The 21,600-nt window shown below is 41.7% G+C and overlaps 1 protein-coding gene across 3 annotated transcripts in view; it reads right to left on the reverse strand.

Moving 5' to 3' along the window:
- The window catches only part of TMTC1 (transmembrane O-mannosyltransferase targeting cadherins 1), a 263,658-nt gene that overhangs the window by 21,701 nt on the left and 220,357 nt on the right, over window positions 1–21,600 (reverse strand). For all 3 annotated transcript variants that reach the window (XM_032432765.1, XM_032432764.1, XM_032432766.1), the window contains one exon: window positions 13,354–13,462. In XM_032432765.1, the coding sequence (XP_032288656.1) occupies window positions 13,354–13,462 (109 nt within the window). The remainder of the gene's footprint in view (window positions 1–13,353; window positions 13,463–21,600) is intronic.

Below are 21,600 nucleotides of genomic sequence, written 5' to 3' on the forward strand. Positions count from 1 at the left end.
GAGTCAGAGGGAGAAGCAGACTCCCCGCTGAGCAGGGAGCCCGATGTGGGACTTGATCCTGGGACTCGGGGATCATGACTTGAGCCGAAGGCAGTCGCTTAACCGACTGAGCCACCCAGGCGCCCAAGAGCAGTGTTTTAAAAAGGTTAAGTACAGCTGCTCTTGAGCTCAGGTGTACTAGAGTTGTTCCTGTGACCATATCAGGTGTCGTGGCCCTGTCCAAGTGGCCAAGAGTCTCAAGTTCCTTTCTTACAAAAGCTCTTTACTTAGCATTATTTATTTTTTAAAAGATTTTATTTATTTATTTGACAGAGACAGCGAGAGAGGGAACATAAGCAGGGGGAGCGGGAGAGGGAGAAGCAGGCTTCCCGCCAAGCGGGGAGCCCGATGCGGGGCTCGATCCCAGGACTCTGGGATCATGACCTGAGCCGAAGGCAGACGCTTAACGACTGAGCCACCCAGGTGCCCCTTCACTTAGCTTTAAATGAGAAATAATTAACTAACCCAGATGTTTTTCCTTTAACTTTTCTTAACCATCTTCTGAAACAGAGGTCATTAAACACCTAATATCCTAGAGGCAACCAGAAAAAGAATACCCTGGCTAATCCAAACCTGGGTGATCAGCTCCTAAAGATCTCAAGTTTCCTGTGTTACCGTTCAACTAGTGTTACTGTTTGACCCTAATGCCACCTTTGTCTTAAAGGGATCAAATTTTCGGGTGCCTAGGTGGCTCAGATGGTTAAGCGTCTGCCTTTGGCTCAGGTCATGATCCCAGGGTCCTGGGATCGAGTCCCGCATCAGGCTCCCTGCTCAGCGGGGAGCCTGCCTCTCTCTCTCTCTCTTATGAATAAATAAATAAAATCTTTTAAAAAAAAGGGATCAAATTTTCTAAGCCACATGGTACTTTTAAAACGTACTAACATAGTCATGGTAAGATCAAAACTTAAAAAAAGACACCCAATTATTAAAAATACAATGGATGAGATTTTCAGCAGAGGAAATAAAAGAATATTAGAGCTGGAAAGAATATTAATTTATATTTATAAATGAATAAAAATATATAAATAACTTAAATATAAATAGACACTAATTTGCCACCATTTTTAACTAATAAAGAAACTTGGGCACAAAGTTGCTAAGAGACTTGCCCCACATCTCATAGCTACATGGGGACAGAGAACAGAATTTAGGTTTTTAGTGGACAGACGGAACTGAATAAGCCCTGAATAAAAGCAGGATTTCTGGAAATAATGGTGTCTCTGGCATCAAAAGAAACAATTATACTTTTGGATATCCATCTGTCCCCTCCACAAATATTTCGTGAGCACCATACACTTGCCAAGTCTACAGGGGAGACAGAAGAGTGAACAAGACAGACATAATCCTGCCATGACAGTCGAGTGGGATCCAGACAGGAGGACGACATCACAATGTACTGTGACAGTGTCATGGGGGGAGAAGCACAAGGTACTTGGGGCAGCCAGGAGTGACGCCCAGACCTGGGGTGAGATGAAGTCTCTACACCTGTCATGATCCAAATGCCCGAGAATGCTGGTTGCCATTAACTCCAGCAGCTGCAGAACATAAAGATGTGCTTGAAAAAAATCCGTGGCAACTTTAGATCTTAGAAACATCACTTTATAGCTAAACTTTGGGAGAACTGAAAGGTGTTTTTCCTGAAAAGAATGAAACCGATGCCTTCACATTCTAACTTGCTGAAGCCAAATAAAACCGTCAACGTGAGTTTTCAAGGGCAATTCCTCCTTCACCTGATTTCATTTTGCTTTCCCTCCCACCTTCTTGTTGCTCTCAAAGAGCCGAAGAGATCACCTTTTTCATCTAAAACTTCTCTTACTGGGGGCTTATGAGCTGGGTTTCCCCTAGAAATGCAATTTTCAAAGTCCAAAGAAGTAATGGGATTTCAAAGACCATTCGTGTCAAGAGCAAGGGATGGTATCCGTGTGCCCTTGGTAACCCAAGGGCAGTCTCAAGACTCAGGCTCTATGAAAAATGTCTTCTCTATCTGTCTTTTCCTTTCACTGGATTGTAAATTTCAAGAAATGATTAGCTCTCTCTACTTATTAAAAAATGAAACAGAACCACCACCACAGGAGAAAAATACCTTCTAGGTGTTTATTTAAAATAAATTCCACCTTCTCTGGGAGGGAAATGCATTTATCTTAACAAGCAGTAGTCCTGAATCCCTGAAGCTCTATTTCAAGCACTCACTTTTTTATTTACCTCATCTGGCTAGATGTCCTGACCTAAGCTAATCATTCCTAGTCTCTACTGACTTGTGAGATCCAGAGGAAATGAATATAAGCTATTTATAGGACAACTTTAATTAAAAATGGTGGTGACCAGAGAATGGCTATGACAAATAATACTGTCTTCCATACACCAGAGACCATACACACACAGCCACGGTCTCAGCATGAAATCGTTTTTGAGGGCGATGGTTAAAATGGGCAGCCTGCAACCATGGGCTCCTTCCTCTCCAAGGCTCAAGCATTTTCTGGAGTGTGGAAATAAAATGGGCCATGGGGGAAAGATAAAACATAGCCAACATCTCTACTTTTTACATGCTGTAATTACCCAACATGACATGCTTTTTACCTCAGGGAAGGAAAAGTGAAGAGCAGATCTTTGGAAAAAGCAACTCGACTGTAATTTACTCCCTTGAGCCAACTGATATGTTTGGAAAACTTCTTGTAGTTCAAGTTGCAGCAACCAGGAGGACAAATGGACACAAGCTTAATGCAGCAGTCCTCAAACTTCGTGGTTTTCAGAGCCTTTTGTACTCTAAAAATCACTGAGGACCCCCAAAGAGCTTTGCTTATGTGGGCTATATCTATCAATATTCACCACAATAGACATAAAGCTGAGAAATTTTAAAAATATTTATAGTTTACTTAAAATATTATAAATTCAAACAGATTACATTTATATAAAAAATATTTTTCCATAGCAAAAAAAACAAAAAACAAAACTAGTGAGAATACTGGCATTATTTCATATTTTTACAAATCTCTTTAATGCTTGGCTTAATAATAGAAGACAGATGGATTCTCATATCTACTTTCGTGCTAGTCTATTTTTTAAAAGATTTATTTATTTATTTCAGAGGGAGGGAGAGCACGAGCCAAGTGAGTGGGGAGAGGGGCAGAGGGAGAGAATCCCCAAGTGGACTCCCTGCTGAGCTCGGAGCCTGACTCAGGGCTCGATCTCAGGACCCATGAGACCAGGACCTGAGTTAAAACCAAGAGTTGGATGCCCAACTGACTGAGCCACCTAGGCGTCCCTGTGCTAATCCATTTTTATGTTTTTAGTTGAAGTATGTGAAGAAACACAGACATTTAATTGGAAAGTGGGAGAATATTTTAATGGTCTTTTCATAATTGTAAATACATCATGTAGCCTCTAAAAAACTACTGTACACTCATGAGAGAATGAGAGTAAAAAAAAGGCAAATTACTTGTTAGCAGTATTATAAAAACTGCATTGACCTTCTTGGACCTCAGGGGTCCCCAGTCAACACTTTGTGGACAGCTGACTTAATGAATGGCCTGTAACAGGTACTTACTGCATAGAAGGTGTAAGATGTGGTATTCCAAAGTGGTGAAGGACCTACAGAGGTTGGGATGGAAAGTTCTCCTAGTGCCCTGACATCATGGTCATGTACCTGAATTGTTTTCTAGAAGCATTTTCATTCTGGTCAATGATATGAGCACACAAAGCCATAAGGTATTTCCCCATTAGCCCAATGCCTTTATTTACTATGACGAACCTGGGAAGTTTAGGAGCAATGGACGTTTAAAGTCATGTCAGTGATTTCTCTAAGAAACTCTTTAAGACATGGCAGCTCAAAACACAGAACAGAAATGCCTGCTTTCTCACCCTCTCCTCTGCTTTTATTTTCTTTACAAAAGAGTTCTTCCACCCATCAGTCCTCAGCAGGGACATTCAGGAGAAATGGGCTGCCAACATTTGATGTCTAATTCTCTTTCTCATCCAACTAAAATGAACCAATTAATTTGGCATTTCTCCTCACCAAGGAAATGGTAGGTATTACTTAATCTTGAATTTTTTTCTATCACCCAACAGACTGTGATCAACACTACCCTGTGATAATTCATGCAAAGGATAATCACTTTAAGGAGGAAATGCCAAGAATTGTTAAAGAAAAGCTAAAAGTATGATGAAAGTGAGCAACCACAGGTGTGTAACACTGTCAGGAGACCACCAAAAAGGGGGGAAAAAGCCACATTTGCAGAGAACTGCAGTTCCTCCCTCTCCCATCTCTAAACTCTTCTCACACCTTTGGCCTCATTCTCTGCACTTCCAGGCATACGAATTTTCTATTAGAGGAAGAGATCCCGCTCTTCTTCCCCCCAGAGCCCTCACTCGGTCTATTCCCTCTAGCTGGAAAGCTTTTCCTATTCATTTTTACCTTGTTGATGTCTAAAAGTTCTTCAGGTAGCTGACCAAATGTTGCTCTTCGGCCACTGCCCCTGCTCCCCATGTGCCCCTTCCCACATTAGGCTACGTCCCCATAATATTCTCATTGGTACTTTCTCTTTGCACATTTGTCACAATTGTGTTAGATACTGGAGAGGAGGCTGTAATTCTTTGCTCTGCCTTCCCTTCCAGACTCGAAGTTCCATGAGGATAAGGCCTGTACTTTATTAGTTCAACAATCTCTAATGTTCAGCGGTACCTAGATGTTCAATAAATATGTGCCAAATAATTAAATCAATAAATTCTTAAGGTAGGGTCTAGTTCAAGTTGGTTTGGCCACAGTGCAACAGTACACATGGCTGAACTGACCCAAAAGATGGCAGAAGAAGAGAAGCTGACTCTGGACCATTCACTCTTGGTCCATTCTCCTAACTTGTATTTTATTGTTCCAATTTTCTTTTCATTCTTCTATCAGGTGAAGTCTTACCTCAAAATACATTAAAGAAAAGTATTTTAAGTGTTATGAAATTAACTAATTGAGTTTTTCAATAGGCTATCAACCTGGGGCTAGTAATAATTTACAATGGGTCAGAGTCATAAGCAGTCTTAATTTTTTTTCCCTTTACTGCTAGTGTAATGCAAGCTATATAATCTCTCATGAGAATAGGCTGTTTAAAAATGATGGTGGGCTTATAAATGTTTACAGTCCTATCTGTGAAGCTGGAGTACAGCCAGTTCTGCGTGGCATGGAGAACCAGAAGAGAACAGTAAGCTCGAGACCACCTTGACTTCGAATCTAAGAGTTTATTTTCTGTTCTCAGTTTTCTTGACTTCTTTGCTGCAGTAGACAGACAGAGGCATCAATTTTTTTGTGGATTCTTTTATTTATCTCACTTCTATGACAACTCACCCTCCTGGGTTTCCTCTATCACTTCTCTTCTTCCTTCCCACTCCTTCCACACCCAACCTCATTGACTGTGGCCCACTGCCACAGTCCAAACACGGGACATCAGGGTCATACAGTGAAATAGCAGTGCCAAGGAGTCAAGAAACCAGGCTCTAGTCCTGGTCCTGACACTAGTTATCGGTATGACCTTGCACAGCACCTAATTCAGTATACCCCATATTTTTCTCTGTAAAACGAGAAGGTTAAAAATTCTTCAAGTTTTTTTTCTCCGCACACTATTCTCCATTTTCCCCTCAGAGAAATTACTTACTCATAATGTGGTTTCATTTATTTGAAGTCCTAAATCCATCTTCCCAGCCCTAATCTCCCTCACTGCCATCTGTCCACGTGCTATTTCCACTTAAATGTTCTACTAACATTTAACACTTAAAGGCTGTGCACTGCTGGGAGCGCAGGATAAGGGTACCACTCTTTGGGAAAGCAATTTAGTAATATATCTCAAGAGCAATTTAGTAAGGTATCTCAGTGGAATATGCCGATACTCTTTTGATACGGGAATTCTACTTCTAGGAATCTATCATTGGAAATGATTCAAAATATTGTTTTAAAAAAGCCATAAGAAAGGAAAAGTTCACTGCTCCCCCCACACACAAACGCGCATGCACACATGAACCCAAATTACCAAAAGTTGGGGTATTATTATATAAATTACAGTGTATAATTTTGATAACTAGTAAGTAGCTATTAAAATGATATTTATGATGGCTATCTATGAAAACAGGTATAATATGTATAATTTAATAGCAAGTGAAAAGAATAGAATACAAATTACATGTGAATGTAAGTATGAAAACAAAATAAGTATATTGAAAGACTTGCAGGATATTAAAAAATAGTATTTGTTGTTTCCAGATATTATATTATTAATGAAAGGTATATTTTATCTTCTCTGACTTTTCCATACTTTTCATTTACATTTTCATATTACTTGTGTAATTGAAAAGGAATGTGGAAGCCGAACTCATTTCCTCCCTTCCTAAAATCTCCCTCCTCCTTGGCTTCCCCATGGCATTCTGTGGCCATGTGTCTTCTCACTGTTAGGTGCTCAGCCCTGGAATTTTTAATTTTCTATTTTCTTTTCCCTTCAGCTTCACATACAAACAGTTCCTAAATACAAAGGGATTCTTATTCCACAATAACGTCTGTCCATTCCCACACTTTGTTCCAGAAAGGAGGCTCTCCAGTACTCATGCCAGAATGCATTTAAAAGTCACCTCAAAATACTCCATGTGATTTTCTCCCTCCCAGGTTTTGAAACCCTTTCCTTCGACACTTGCCTTTGCTTCTTATTATCTATCAATTTCAAATTGGGGCTCCACGGTGGGCCTCAAAAGGCTCTCATGTAATGCCTTTTCAACTTAATTCATTTTTTAAATTTCCCCTCCTCAAATTCTCTACTGTGCCCCAACAGAATTACTTTTTACCTCTGGGTTCCAACAGAGCGATAAACAAAATGTTAGTCCCAGGCAAATCCTAGAAGGGATTACTACACTCGTAGTTTCACTGGCAGTGAGGATGGGAAATGGTGTCAACAGACAGCAGTATGCTTACGGGAAGAACAAGGCATAGCAAATTGAACCCTGTTGCTGTTGGTGGTGGTTTGTTTTTTTTTCTTAGATTTTATTTATTTATTTGTCAGAGAGAGAGGGAGAGACAGAGCACAAGCAGCGGGGAGGGGCAGAGGCAGAGGGAGAAGCAGACTCCCCGCTGAGCAGGGAGCCTGATGTAGGACTCCATCCCAAGACCCCAGGATCATGACCTGAGCCGAAGGCAGACGCTTAACCGACTGAGCCACCCAGGCACCCCATTGTTGTTGTTTTCTAATAGAATCACATCCTCCAATCAGGGGAAGGATTTCAGCAGGTTTCTGACAAAGCGCCTCACAACATCCTCACAGATAAGATGAGGTGAGCTAGATGATAGTATGATTTGATAAATGAATCAAAAATTAAATAACTGTACCTAAAGAGTTTCGGGTAAAAGAGAGGTCAACCTGGAGAGAAGATCCTACAGACACAATACAGGTCTCTGCAAGATTTTTTTTTTCTCAAAAACATAAATAAGTAACTAGAAGCTATTCTTATTCAATTTGCCAAGTGAAATATCTGGAAAGGGTAGTTAATATAAAGAATGGCAGAAAAAAGGACTAAAAAGTCCTAGAACACATGTAATTTCAGGCTGATCATCAAGAATTTGAAATTAAATACAGATAAAGATGAATCCTTTCATCCAGGTTATAAAAACATGCCTGCAAAATGGGTGAGGCCTGCATTAACAAAGGTTCACATTTTATAGGGATTTCACAGTTGACTGTATCTCCAATGTGAGCCAGTGCATCATGTGGATGCCAAACAACCAGTATCATTCATTTTAGGGCGACATTTAGTAGACACCCAGGATGTCAAGCCAGGGAAGTATTCCTATTCCATCCTGAACTTGCTGAACTACAGTTCAATACGGGGAGCCATACTGTCATAGAGAAAGTGGACCACCTAGAGGCCATGCAAAGCAACATGATCAGAAGCAAAGAATCTGGAAATCAGGGTAAAAGAGAAACGAGGTGAAAGAAAAGGGGTTAGCTTAGAAAAGGGGTGATTAGGGAAGTGATAACACAGCTGTGCTCAACAAGCTCTCCATTAAACCAAGCTCAAAGGGAGCCAATTATAGGATGACCGACTTTAGCTCAGTGTAGGACACAATTTTCTATCATTAGATTGGCCCACACCCACAGTACGCATGGGCCACGTGACACTGGAAGATGACCTGCTAGGTGAAGGGCTGGTTTCACAAGTGTGTTACAGAGTGACCAAGGTTTACAGTCATTGCTTTGATATACTCTGGGAGTCTGAAATTCTGAAAAGCTATTAAATAAGCTTGTGCCACCAAAAAACGAATCCATTTACTACCAAAGGATGTTAAGCTGGGTGGATTTCTCTCTACCAGTTTCTTTGGGCCTTGCTTGTGCCTCTGAAGCACTATTTTATTATTAAAGAATTCAAAACATGAAGATGAGCTGTTGAAAGTCAGAGAGGAAAGGCAACCTTGAGTTATACCCAACAGCTGTTCTGTCTCTTTGATGTTAAAAATCAATTGCCCAAAGGAGCAAAGGAGAAAACCTTTCAATCTTTCAGTCACATTCTTAGATCTCATAGCATTTTACATTCAAACCTAGAGCGGGAAAGCCTGGCCAAAAAAAAAAAAAAAAAAATGTGACCCTTGCATGGGAGGAAAGATCATGATCGTAGTCATTCTTTGTTCTTCTTAAAAATTGTTCATAACTTCAACCATGTGACATGCAATAACTTTACTCCAATCTACCACTGTGGTTCACGAAAATTAAATTTATCACACAACTGATTTTAAATAAGGCATCTAACATATCTTAAAGAGGACAGAGGAAAACATATATATGTTGTCATTTTTAAACTTCCACTTTCTATAAAATGTATTAATAGCAAGATACTGCAGAATGGACTGAAATACATTTCAAGATCACAGAACATCTTAATCATCTTTAGAGCAGTAACTTTTCGTCAACTTGGAGCTCATTAATTTGAAAGAAAACACAACTGAAGACCAGACATTGATGAAGGCTATTCACTTTTCACAGTATTAACATGTTAATGCTTTATTTGTACAGAAACACTAATTACACTAATTACAGTGGAACCTTATATCATTCATTGAAATATTCGTAAGCACTAAGGGCATGTATACTGATGAGCACTGAGTAATGTACAGAACTGTTCAATTGCTCTCCAAAGCTAATATAACAGTGTATGTTAATTACACTTGCATTAAAAAAATGGTAAAAACCAATTCAATAGCACTTAGTTGACATGAAAGAAGATAATTTCAGACACTCTTAAAATGTTAATGCCATAGAGGCAGTAAAGATCATTTAGAATATTTATCAATCTTCAAATTTGGAAACTGAGGCCCAAAGAGGTAAAGTACTCCTTACTCAAGTCTGGGCAGTTGGTTAACTATGGAGGAAGGTCTAGAACCAGGTCTCCTAGCTCCCTGTCAAATGCTCTTAATATCACACTACAGAGTACCTGAATCCCAAAGCAAATCAAAGCCAGGCATGCTGTATAAATGTCTGCGTCATACAGTGAACTGTCCTAAGCCCTAGAAAAGAAATGGGCATAGAAAGAAGACACTACTTTTCTTTCTTTTTTTTTAATTCTTTTTTTTTTTAAGATTTTATTTATTTATTTGACAGAGAGATAGAGAGAGAGAACAAGTAGGCAGAGAGGCAGGCAGAGGGAGAGGGAGAAGCAGGCTCCCCGCCGAGCAGGGAGCCCGATGCGGGGCTCGATCCCAGCACCCTGGGCTCATGACCTGAGCCGAAGGCAGCTGCTTAACCAACTGAGCCACCCAGGCGCCCCAAGACACTACTTTTCTTAAAGAAACTTATAGTCTTGTGAAGAAAACGAACCTGAAAAATTGTTTAAGTTGTAGTTTCAGATCTTAATTCAAGAAATAAATATATGTGACTATTTTGCATGTTGATGTGTGTTCCCATAAATATTACAGGAGCTCTGAGGAAACATGATTCCTATGAGAAGGGGAGGTGGAGAAATGTCAGGGGAGGAAATGGGAGTTGAACTGGATCTTGCAAACTGGGGAGGATTTGTAAGGGGAGAAAGAAAAGACGGCATTTTAGGAAGATGGAACTGTGTGAATAGATACACATTCTACTCATATCTGTAAAGAGCTCCGCAAAACAACATACTATGTTATCACTCGTGTTAGGTAAGTAATACTGTCACTTAGCGTAAGGGCAATTTTCATCAAGAAGAGCATTAAATGTTTATTATCTGTCCTGGTGAACTGGGAAAAAAAGATAGGAGCTGGGAACAATGAATGCAATGCTTTCTTTACAGCTGACCCTTGAACAACGTGGGCTTGAACTGCGCAGGTCCACTTGTACATAGGCTTTTTTTCAATAAGCACAGCGCAGCACTGTAAATATATCTTCTCAATAACATCTTCTTTCTCTAGCTTCCTTGACTGTGAGAATACAGTATATGATACATATAATACACAAAATATATGCTAATCAACTGTTTATGTCATCGGTAAGGCATCCAGTCAACAGTAGGCTGTTGGTTACGTTTTGGGGGAGTCCATATGTGGATCTTTGACTGCACAGATGGTCAGCACCCCTACCCCCCACATTGTTCAAGGGTCAACTGTATCTGCTTACTTACACCTCATTATTCCACAAAGAAATTGAGGTAGCTTTAAAAATTGGAAATAAACTAAGGAAAATGGTAAGCCCAGGAATAAAAGCAGCACCCACAGAAAAGCAGCCTACACAGTCCAGATGGCTGTCAGTCAGAGGTGGGGCCAGACGGATGGAAAGAGAGGTGACCCTTTTTAGCATTTACAAGATTTTTCCTGCATTAGATTAAAAATAAGGCAAAAAGCTTGCAATTCAGGAGCAGCAGAGCATTTGCTAATACTGAGATGAGAGAAATTTCTCCTGAGTCCTCATAAAGAAGCCACTGAATGAGGCAGTAGGTGCTGTCCTCAACCCCACCCCTGAGTCTATAGTTGTGAAGAGTAATTTCACATGGTGGTCCTCATACTACCACTCAGTGTCGGACAAACACATCACATTTAGGTATGACCATTTACAAAACAGTGTGGCCCACATGCTTGGTCCTCCCATAACAGAAGAGGAAAATTTAGACTATGTACTGGATTGGAGGGACTATATATTCTTCAGTTCATATGGACTCATTTATTCACTCAAAATTTATTGATTGCATACAATGTGACAGACTTGGGAATATAGCCATGAATACAAGGGATGGTCATGCTCGTGAGTTAAATATTCTAGTGGTGGGAAAAGGATCACAGACAAACATATGTTAGGGGTGCCTTGGTGGTTCAGTCATTTAAGTGTCTGCCTTCGGGTCAGGTCATGATCCCGGAGTCCTGGGATCGAGTCCCACATCGGGTTCCCTGCTCAGCAATGAGTCTGCTTCTCCATCTACACACCACCCCCCGCCCCCAGCTCATGCTCTCTCTCAAATAAATAAATAAAATCTTAAAAAAAAAAAACAAAACATATGTTAGATGATGATAAATGCTATTGGGAAAAATAAGGCAGGACAAGGTGATAGAGAACATGATGGGCAGTGTGAGGTTGGTAGTTAGAAAGGGTAATCACAGACAAGCCCTCCGATAGGGTAATGTTTGTGCAGAAATCAGCATGATAGGAGGGAGGATACTCTAAGACATCTGGGAGAAAAGTGCTGCAGGCAAAGGGAACAGTTAGTGCAAAGGCCCCAAGAGAGAAGCATGCTTGGCATGTCTGAGTAACGGCACGACACCCAGCCAGACAGAGGCAGGGGAAAGGTCTTATGAAAATGAACGAAACAGGATGAGGTGAGAAAAAGGAACAATGGCAGAGTCAATCTTTGCTTCAGAAATCTCCTATTGTGTCTGTTTCAACACAAGCCAAAGGTAGTTGAGGATTGCCAGTGTATACCATAGAACACGACCATCCTTCTGTCAGCTGACCTACTGTGCTAAAACATGCCCTGAAATCACCCACCACAGGCATGGGCTTTTCTCTAAAGCCCAACTACACCATATGGAGAATATCAGAGCATGAAAACTAAGCTTATAATTTCTGACACTTAAATATCCACAGAAAGTTCTAAATTGGCTTCCTGGTGAAACCTCCAAAGTTTTTTGAATGCAAATCGCACCTTTATGTAACTGACATGCAGTATCAAATCATTCATTACATTTAAGCCGATGGAATGCTACAGGGCACCTTTCGAAGGTGTTGACTTTGATTTTAAAAGACAATCTGGCAATTGTGTGATAGCAGCATCCACTGTCTATTGAAGGCACTTATGTGTGTCAATAAAACAGTATCATCAATTTAGAGAAGACAATTTATGTTTGTTTCCCCTTAGCAGGGGACATGCATCCAGAAGGCTGAAAAATAGTATCCAATCATTTAGACACAAGTGAAGAAAAGGAGTGGAATAAAAATATCCCTTTATGCCATGAGAAATGTTGTCTCTTCGGAGCCTGTTCTATAAGACTCATGTGATCTTTTAACAGGTACTGAGACACAGGATCTATTAAGATTATCAATAATTGGGGGCTCCTGGGTGGCTCAGTCATTAAGCGTCTGCCTTTGGCTCAGGTCATGATGCTAGGGTCCTGGGATCGAGCCCCGTATTGGGCTCCCTGCTCCGCGGGAAGCTTCCTTCTCCCTCTCCCACTCCCCTTGCTTGTGTTCCCTCTCTCGCTGCCTTTCTCTCTCTGTCAAATAAATAAATAAAATCTTTAAAAATAAAAAAAGATTATCAATAATTGGTTGCATAATGAGTTTGGAGATCTGACTCCATCAGCAATTCCCCAGAAAAAATATAAGTAAATAGCAATAAAATTAGCAAATATTGTGTATTGTTCTTTCATTTATTTTAATTTAAACACTTTTTAACATTTTTAAAAATATTTTATTTGAGAAAGAGAGCACAGAGGGAGTGTGACAGGGAGAAGCAGACTCCCCACTGGGCAGAGAGCCCGATGTGGGGCTCGATCCCAGACCCCGAGATCATGACCTGAGCCAAAGGCAGACGCTTAACCGACTGAGCCACCCAGGTGTCCCTTGCGTATTGTTCTTGACAGATTCCGTCTCAAAGTGACACAGAACACATCAATGACCTCTAATGGACCATCTCTGTCTAACGGCTACCTTCACTACACCAGGAGTATTGGAGTAAAAAAGCTACGCTTGTAATTTCTGGCAAGAAGGAAACTGACATCGAGATTGGTTGTCCAATATGAATCTACAAATTGAACCATCAGTACCAAAATCTGGATAATATTAATACATACATTCAATAGTAAAAAATTTTTTAAAATCTGTGAAGTTCAAAGGACACAATTACCTGCTCAGCCAACAATGAAGCTAAGCTAGAATACGCATCTGCGAACTCGGGACCATATTTAATGGAGTCCTGCAGTAAGGAGATAGCCTCTTCTTTTTTCTCCTGGGACCTAGAGATTATAAAGAGGGAAAAAAACAACATCTTTTAATAACACTTTGTTTAAATCCTCCGATTGACGTTGAAATCTCATTTCTTTTAGCAAAGATAATCTGACTCCCTCTGGATTTCACTGCAAATGAATTACACTGGATTGTCTCAAGGTGCCAACAGTTTCTGTCTCTGAATTCTCAGTGGAAAGAGATTTAATGATGCTGCAGTTTATTCACTGATTTTTCTACCTTCTCTTTCCTGCTATGCACTTTCTTGAGAGCTTTCTTTAATATTTTAGAAGTTTGTTAACCGGCAACCTTGACACTCAGAGGAGCAATTGTGGAGGCATCCGTGGGAGCCGGTTTACAATAATGTGGAAGATGAGCTGAACCCCTGGAGTACTAGTTGGACCCCCACAGGCTGGGCTCCGAACAGTGGCTGAGCCACCTCTCAGGGACAAGCCAGCCAAACTGCTCACGCTAACCTTGGCTTTTATACCTAAGAGGCATCCATTTATACATAATATGTGAAGTTAGGAAATACTGTGACTACTGGCTGGCAAAGAATGATTGGCAATTTTATCATCATATTTTTATTGAAAATCTGGGCTGGTTCTGTTTTCTTCATTTTAGTCTTCTCCTGAAGGTGGTTATTTCGGGTTCAGAGAGGACTCGAGGCCCCAAAGTTATTACCAATATTTTGGGTGGCAGTTCTCTTTTCTGCTAGTGCCATGGGGGAAGCACTAGGTCATTATCTTGATGTATCAATATTTTTGAAGCCAAAAATATACACTGCCAGTGACCAATTTTGCTACTAATACAATTTCACAAACACCGACCACTTGCTAAGTGCTAGGTATTGTAATTGGTAAAAAATTGCTCCATAAATTAGTGGAATGAAAATCCAGAATCCCTGAACTATAGAGAGCGCACAGCCTAAGGGTCCCCCCACCTTTACTGGGTACCAGTATAGGATTGGGTGCTTCTGTTTTCACTATTTAGGGTCAATGATCATTTATTCAGCAATGTACCTTATGCTCTGGCAAATTTTCACATAACAGTATTAATTTTCACAACAATCCCATGCAGCAGGTGTTCATTGCCTCTAATATTCATTTTTCTAATGAGCAAATTTGGATTCAGAAAAGCTGAGTGACTCATCAGGTTGATATAACCAGTCTTCTGGGTCGAGAGCCAGTGCTCCTCCATCACACCATATCTGCTTCTTCTAACTACTTAGAAACCCACCTCTTATAACCTTGTTGCTCAGTGTGATGCATGGACCAGTATCATCAACCTCACCAGGAACTTGTTAGAAATGCAGAGCCTCCAGCCCCATCCAGACCTCCTGAATCGAACCCTACATTTTAAAAAGATTCTCTGGTAATTTGTTCGCACACTGAGATTTCAGCAGAATTGCTCCATAAATTAGCCAAGGCAGCTCAGTGTAGCTCCTGCTGCAAAGACCCCACGGCTTCGGTCTCTGTATGAGGAAGACTGGAGAGGGAAAACTAATATTGACTCCATGAGTTTGAGTTCCAGGTGCTAGAAGCAGCATGATGCAAGGCAATTTTACCTGGAAAAGAGTCTTCTATCATAGACCTTGAAAACAAAAAAGTCATGTTTCCAGCACAGACCTTGCATTCAACAGTTCAATTTAGCCAACATCTATCATTGGTCTACTACGTCTTAGCTATTTCTTAAGGGAGGTGGCTGTCCACGCTACCCTCTTCTTACTGGGGGTGAGCTCACTCCTACTGGGCTCCTCTTGACGCACAGTCCAGCCCTTGAGAGCAAGGCGTAACACCTGTGTGCTTCACTGGATTATTTTTGGGATGTGGCTTGAAAGTTGCAGGGTTCTAAGAAATGTGCATCACAGCTCTCTTAGTGATGCTTTTTTTTTTTTTTCTTACTGATTCATTCATTTAGTCAACAAACATTTAAAGAGTGTCTGTAAGACTCTACAGAAGTCCACTATGTTCACATACTCCTGGGTTTCTAATCTAAAATACACCTTGAAATACTTCTTCCATGGGCACATGTAAATGAAAGCTTATTTTTTTTAATCCAGGTAATTTGACTATTGATTTCATGGTTAGCAGAATTCTTCCTCCAAGGATTTCATAAATATTTTGTTTTTTTAAGATTTATTTATTTATTTTAGAGGGGGAGGGGCAGGAGAGGGAGAAAGAGTCTCCCAAAGCAGAGGGCTCAACCTCATGACCCTCAGACCATAACCCGAGCTGAAACCAAGAGTCAGACGCTTAACCAACTGCGCCACCCAGGCGCCCCTCATAAATCTTTATTAACGTTAATTTGGAAATCCTCCCAAAATCCACAAGAAGATTTGGACTTAGGAAATTAAGGCTGAAGATTAATTCCCTCAGGATATAACGTGAGCTTGGATATTCTTCAAAATCAGCAGGAAAAAAACCCCACAACAATTTGATAGAAAGGATTTAGTGATTTTCATTTGTCAAGGCTCACATCAGTTAGAATGGCAACTTAAACCTTTTATATATGAATTCAGTGAGATTAATTACCACTTAATGCAGTCTAGGAATCTAAACACTTGAGGCTATCTATTAACATTCATACGACACAGTGGAAGAGTTAGCAACAAAGTTATTCACAGGGAACTTAATTCTTTATGAAAAACTCTCTATTAATCTCTTGAGGGATGGACACATTTTCAGAAAAAGAGCTCACCATGTAATTTTGGCTAGTATAGGAGTATTGCAAAATGCAAAGACAAGACATTTCCTCTTGTTTCTGCACTCTTGGATGATTCTGCTTTTCCCTGGGAGCCTTCGAGAGTCATTAGACACCAACAGGTACCAGGCACATGCCACCTTAACACATATTTTAAAACGTTTTTTTACAAAAGCCCGAGAAACTCATAAGCAGTAATTTTGTTGTTGTTTCTGAAAGGGAGAGAAATCGTGGGAAGAGACAGTTCCTCTGTCGTGTCTCCTTTGCTCAGCCTTTGGTGGGAGCTTATGAAATAGGTGCGGTTTTGACATAATAACTTAGAGCAGATAATTCATCTCCACAGGACCTTCTTTGGTCATATAGTACCGTGATTACCACGTGAGCATTGAACTTCATTTCAACCTGATTCTGGTTTCAGAGGCATCCCTTTTCATATCCACATTACAGCCCATGTTTCTCTACTAATTTTCTCATATCAATTAAAAATTGGCGGCAATATTCCTGCAATTCTCTCGACTAGACTGCGCCTTGCTCAGTTTTGCTTGCTCACATCTTCGTTCCCAACTTGTTTCTAGTTCCCTCTGTCTTCTCTTACTACATGCAGACAACTGACAGATACATTTTTTCTAGAGCACTGCCTTCAACACGATCTTTTATATAAAAATCTTCATTAAGGCCCGGCTCCATACAGATAGACTGTTTAAAACCTTCCATAAAGTGGTTCTGAGCAACATTCCAAACATGACCAGGTACCCACGGGTATCCTACAGAACCTAAGAGATCACGGATCCCACTGCTTTTCTACCCTCAGTGTACCTTAAAATCACTTCAGGTGCTTTTAAAAAGACCTTGGTGTTCCTGGGCCAGACCTCATAATAGGAAATTCTCCATGCGAATATGACAGCCATTCAGAATTGAGAATTATGGGTATAATTCATCCTCCTCGATTTACAGCGGGGGGAAATGAGACTCCGAGGACCTCGGTGATTTGCCCTGGTCCACGCAAGAAGGCCGGCGTCATGGAGGTCTTGTGCCTCTCGGCCGGGCATCCGTGCCAAGCCGCTTCATAGATGGCTTTCCCCTCCTCTCTGCGCCGACTCACCAGCTCAAAGCATGATCCCTCATCAGACCTCCTAAACACATAACAAAAGTGGAAAACAGAGATATGCTGCCTTTCTTATATGTTGGTTTTCTTCCTGTGTCTCTGTAAGGAAAAAAGACGGCAAAGGAATCGCCGTCCGGAAGCCCTGTTCTGGCCTCCAAAGGGGCAGCTGCCCTTTGTTCTTCAGCTCAACATTCCAGAGTATCTGGGCTCCAGCTCACTTTTCTTCTCCAAGGCCCCGGCACAGCACAGAGGGGCCCCTGCCCCTGCCCCTGTCTCGCGGAGGGGGCGCGTCCCTCCACCTGTGAGGGGCCGTGCAAGCAAGCGTCGACGCTTCCCGTTTCCCAGTAGCTGTTTGTTGGACACTTACTCTCTGCTAAGGACACAGTAAGTGATTCTTTGGCATTCTTCATTTTAATTCTCTTTAAGTATAATGGATTAGGCGTAATTACTGCCATTTTTAAGATTTAGACAATACCGGCAACCAACACCCGTATGAAAATAAACAGATTTGGAGAGCTAAGGGAGATACAGAGAGAGAGAGAGAGAGAGAGAAAGCATGAGCAGGGAGAGAGGTAGAGGGAGAGGGAGAAGCAGGCTCCTTGCTGAGCCAGGAGCCCGATGTGGGGCTCGATCCCAGGACCCTGGGATCATGACCTGAGCCGAAGGCAGACGCTTAACGATCTGAGCCACCCAGGCGCCCCACCATAATGATTTTTTAAAAAAGATTTTATTTATTTGACAGAGAGAGAACATGAGCAGGGGGGAGGGGCAGAGGGAGAGAAAGAGGGACAAGTAGACTCCCGACTGAGCATGAAGCCTGACGTGGGGCTCGATCCCAGGACCCTGGGATCATGACCTGAGCTGAAGGCAGATGCTTAACCGACTGAGCCACCCAGGTGCCCTAGATTTTTAATACAATTTAAATCATCATTAAATACACAAATGAATACGTTGCACTAAATGTAAAATCACACCCCTAACAAACAAGTCATTACCCCTGGAAACCTCGTTCTACAGCAAACACCCAGCTGACAAAGCCAAAATGGCAGACTGATAGTTCAGAATCCACTCAGCTGATGTCAGAACTGCATAAAGGAGAGGGTCTGCATTTTTAGGGGTGATTGCTAAAGGTGAATATTTGGGCAAGAAAGAATCAGGAGCAATTTTGAACCTTTTCTTCAGTGAAGCCAGGAAAGCTTCTTAGAAAAGAAAGATTTAGGCAATTATCTCCATGTGAAAAGATACTTAAAAAAAAAAAAAGGGGGCAGAAAATTTCAAATAGACATTATAAAATTTCTTAATAATGGGAATTACTATGCTCTGACAGTATAAATCACCCCTGGGCCAGCATTAGACAGTATTAAAACTTCCCAATACATTCATTTTGGATCTATCATAAGCAATTTGGGAAAATCAGAAGCCCATTTTTAACGTAAGCCCCATCTATAGAAGACTATTCTGTTAGCCATTTACACTAAATTGACAGGTCAATTCAAAAGGGAGAAAAATAGGAAAATAACATTTGCCATCTGAATTGACCAAGCCTGTGATTGAGCTAACTCCACAGGTTATTTCTCTGAATAACACAGAAAATGTTTGCACTAAGTAGCCCATAACTGGTGAATAAATGGATAAAAATCAAACCTCAGCATATCCCCCATGGACAGACACCTTCAGTCAGAAGTCAGAGAAAGGAACATTCTGAATCCCTTTGGAAACTCATGTCACACTATGGACTTCAGAGCTTCTGTTGGGGGTTCAACTAGCATTGGTGGAACCATTAGGGATCCCTGGGTAGGTGAGAGGAGCAGGTAAGGGTAAAACTGTCCCAGCGTGATAATACTTATTGCCTCTCAGCATCCTGCATTTCTTATTCGCCAAATAAGGAAACATCAAGTGACTGCAGCAGCTGATGACCAATGATCCTTCCTGGACTAAAATATTTTGTCTTCACTTTCCCCCAAGATTAATTGTCCTCAAATGTTCGTGCTTAAGAATCATTGGGTGTTTGATAAAATGCAGAATCCCAGGCCTCCTAAGATTCAATAGGTCTGGGGTAGAGCCCAGGAATCATTATTCTTAATAAGTCCCTCAGGTGATTCTGTCAGGGTGGTCTTGAGCGTATGCTTCAGGAAACTCTGCCCTGGTTCTGTGTGGGATTTTCCTGTTCTACTGATCCTGGGTATAAGGCTAAATGTAAGAGGATGATGAAAGCCAAAAAATGAAAGAAGAATCCCTGGGACAATCAGAGCCAAAAGGACAATCACAGTGGCCAGTTGATTTGGCCGGATGATGGGGAGGCTAAGGGGGGGGGGGGGGAGGGGACACTGAGAAAGACTGCTGTTGGAAGAGGCAGTTTTCGCTCTCTGTGGATGCCTCTACTCTGCATCCAAGTCTTAGAGCCCATGTCATCCACGCGGGCATCACAGCATAAATAAAAATCTCCTAATATTCTGCAAGCAAAACTCCACTCTCTCAAGTTTCCCCCAGGAACTTCCAAAAGGCTAAAAGTCCTGAGAAGGGCTTCCTGGGACCAATAACATCTTCATCGTTGATTTCATGAGAGAAACATTAAGTAGAAATTAGAGCTTGCTCATAATGTGCAAATTTTGCCATTAAACCTTTGTAGCTTCCCAGGGAATTTTCCCTTTGGTTATACGGCAGTGGGGCTGTTTCTCTTGTGTGGTAAGTAAAAACGTTTGCATCAACTCACTTTCCTGGCTCTATCTCAATGACAGATATTTAGCGAAAGCAAGTAAGGCTTCACCATATTTTCTTTTAGTAATTAAGGACCTGTTAAGTTTGTCAATTTAGAAAACTTTTTGGATTCCTGTCTAAAATCTCATGACACATTCATTTAAACTAAAAGCAGATGCTTGCTTTGAAAAAGTATTGACATTTTGGGAGAATTTAGGAAATGCCAGCAACAGAAATAAATGGATTTGGCAATCCACTTGGCAGCAGTAAAATTTCCCATTAACCACAGTGTGAACCTGGGAGTGCTGGGGAGCTCCCCTAGTTATGACTGGGAGTGTTTTGTCGTTGTTGGGTCCCAAAATGATGTCTCTCACAAAGGAAAAAGATTATGATTTTTTTGCGGGGTGGGGGGGAAGGGGGACACATAGATTTTACCAGCTCTTCTGAAAAATTGAATTGTGAAAGTCAAATTGTAAATATCTGACAGATGATCTTTTCAGAACACACATTTTTCTATGGCTCTTGGCTCTACTATCTCTCCTGTATAGAGAAAGAAGAAAATTGGATCAGACTTTGTGTAGCCTCTTTTATGTTCAAGTTTACTGAGCACATCCCTGGGCAATGCTGTGGAAATACAGCTTCGGGTTTACTGGTGTTCCCGCTAGTTGTGCTGCTTGACTTTTTACAGAAGTCACACAGGAAAACTGTCTGGAGGGCAGATTCATATTATGGGGTGATGAAGAATGCATTTTTTTTTCAATTCAAAACTATAATCAGTACAGTTAGCATTAAAAGAGTAGATGACCTAGACCTCACACCCTCCCCCAGCACAGGTGGGTCTGCAGGATCAGAGTGAGGTCACTGCAGCCATAACGGGAGGCAGCTGGGGTGCCCACCCTGTGCGCTGCGGGTGCTCAAGCTCTGGTTGTCTTTAACACCCCTGTCCCCAGCTGAAAACTGAGGAGCAGAATGGTAGAAAGTTCTGGGGCCGGCTGGTTACAGGCAGCAGAGCTGCACACACGGCTCACGTAAGACCTAACACACGAGCTGGCCCAGAGCGGGTGAGTGAGACAGAGAGAGAGCACAGAGGGAGAGGGAGAAGCGGATTCCCCGCTGAGCAGGGAGCCCAAGGCGGGGCTCCATCCAAGAACCTCGAGATCACGACCTGAGCCAAATGCAGACACTTAACCCACTGAGCCACCCAGATGCCCCTGTTTCACTCCTTTAGAAGGCTCTTGATGTCTTCATCAACTCAATGAGGTCACTGCCCCAAACTCCGGCAGCAGGATGCTTGGCCCCCCCTGCCCCACGGCCTCGCTCCTGCACATCGGAAGCCAGCTCTGTGCCTCGAGTGCAGGGAGGTGAGTGGGGAGTGAAGGGAAATTGTCCTGAGCCAGCATCACTTCAAAGCTCATGCAAATATTTATACTAAGCCCTTCCATGGTTTGAAGGAAAGCACAGAAACTGTGCTCCCAGTTTGGAACCTGAAGGAGAAGGCAGCTGAGAAGAGCCTGATGTAGCCAGCATTCATTCACCCCATAGATAAAGGGTCCCTGGGATGATGCAGTGGGATGGGCACCTGCCTCGCTTTAGGCTCAGGCTGATCGCTGTCTAAATCCCAGCTCTGCCCTCATGAGCTGTAGG

The sequence above is a fragment of the Phoca vitulina genome, unplaced genomic scaffold (assembly GCF_004348235.1).
Source record: "Phoca vitulina isolate PV1807 unplaced genomic scaffold, GSC_HSeal_1.0 scaffold49, whole genome shotgun sequence".
Taxonomy (NCBI): Eukaryota; Metazoa; Chordata; class Mammalia; order Carnivora; family Phocidae; genus Phoca; species Phoca vitulina.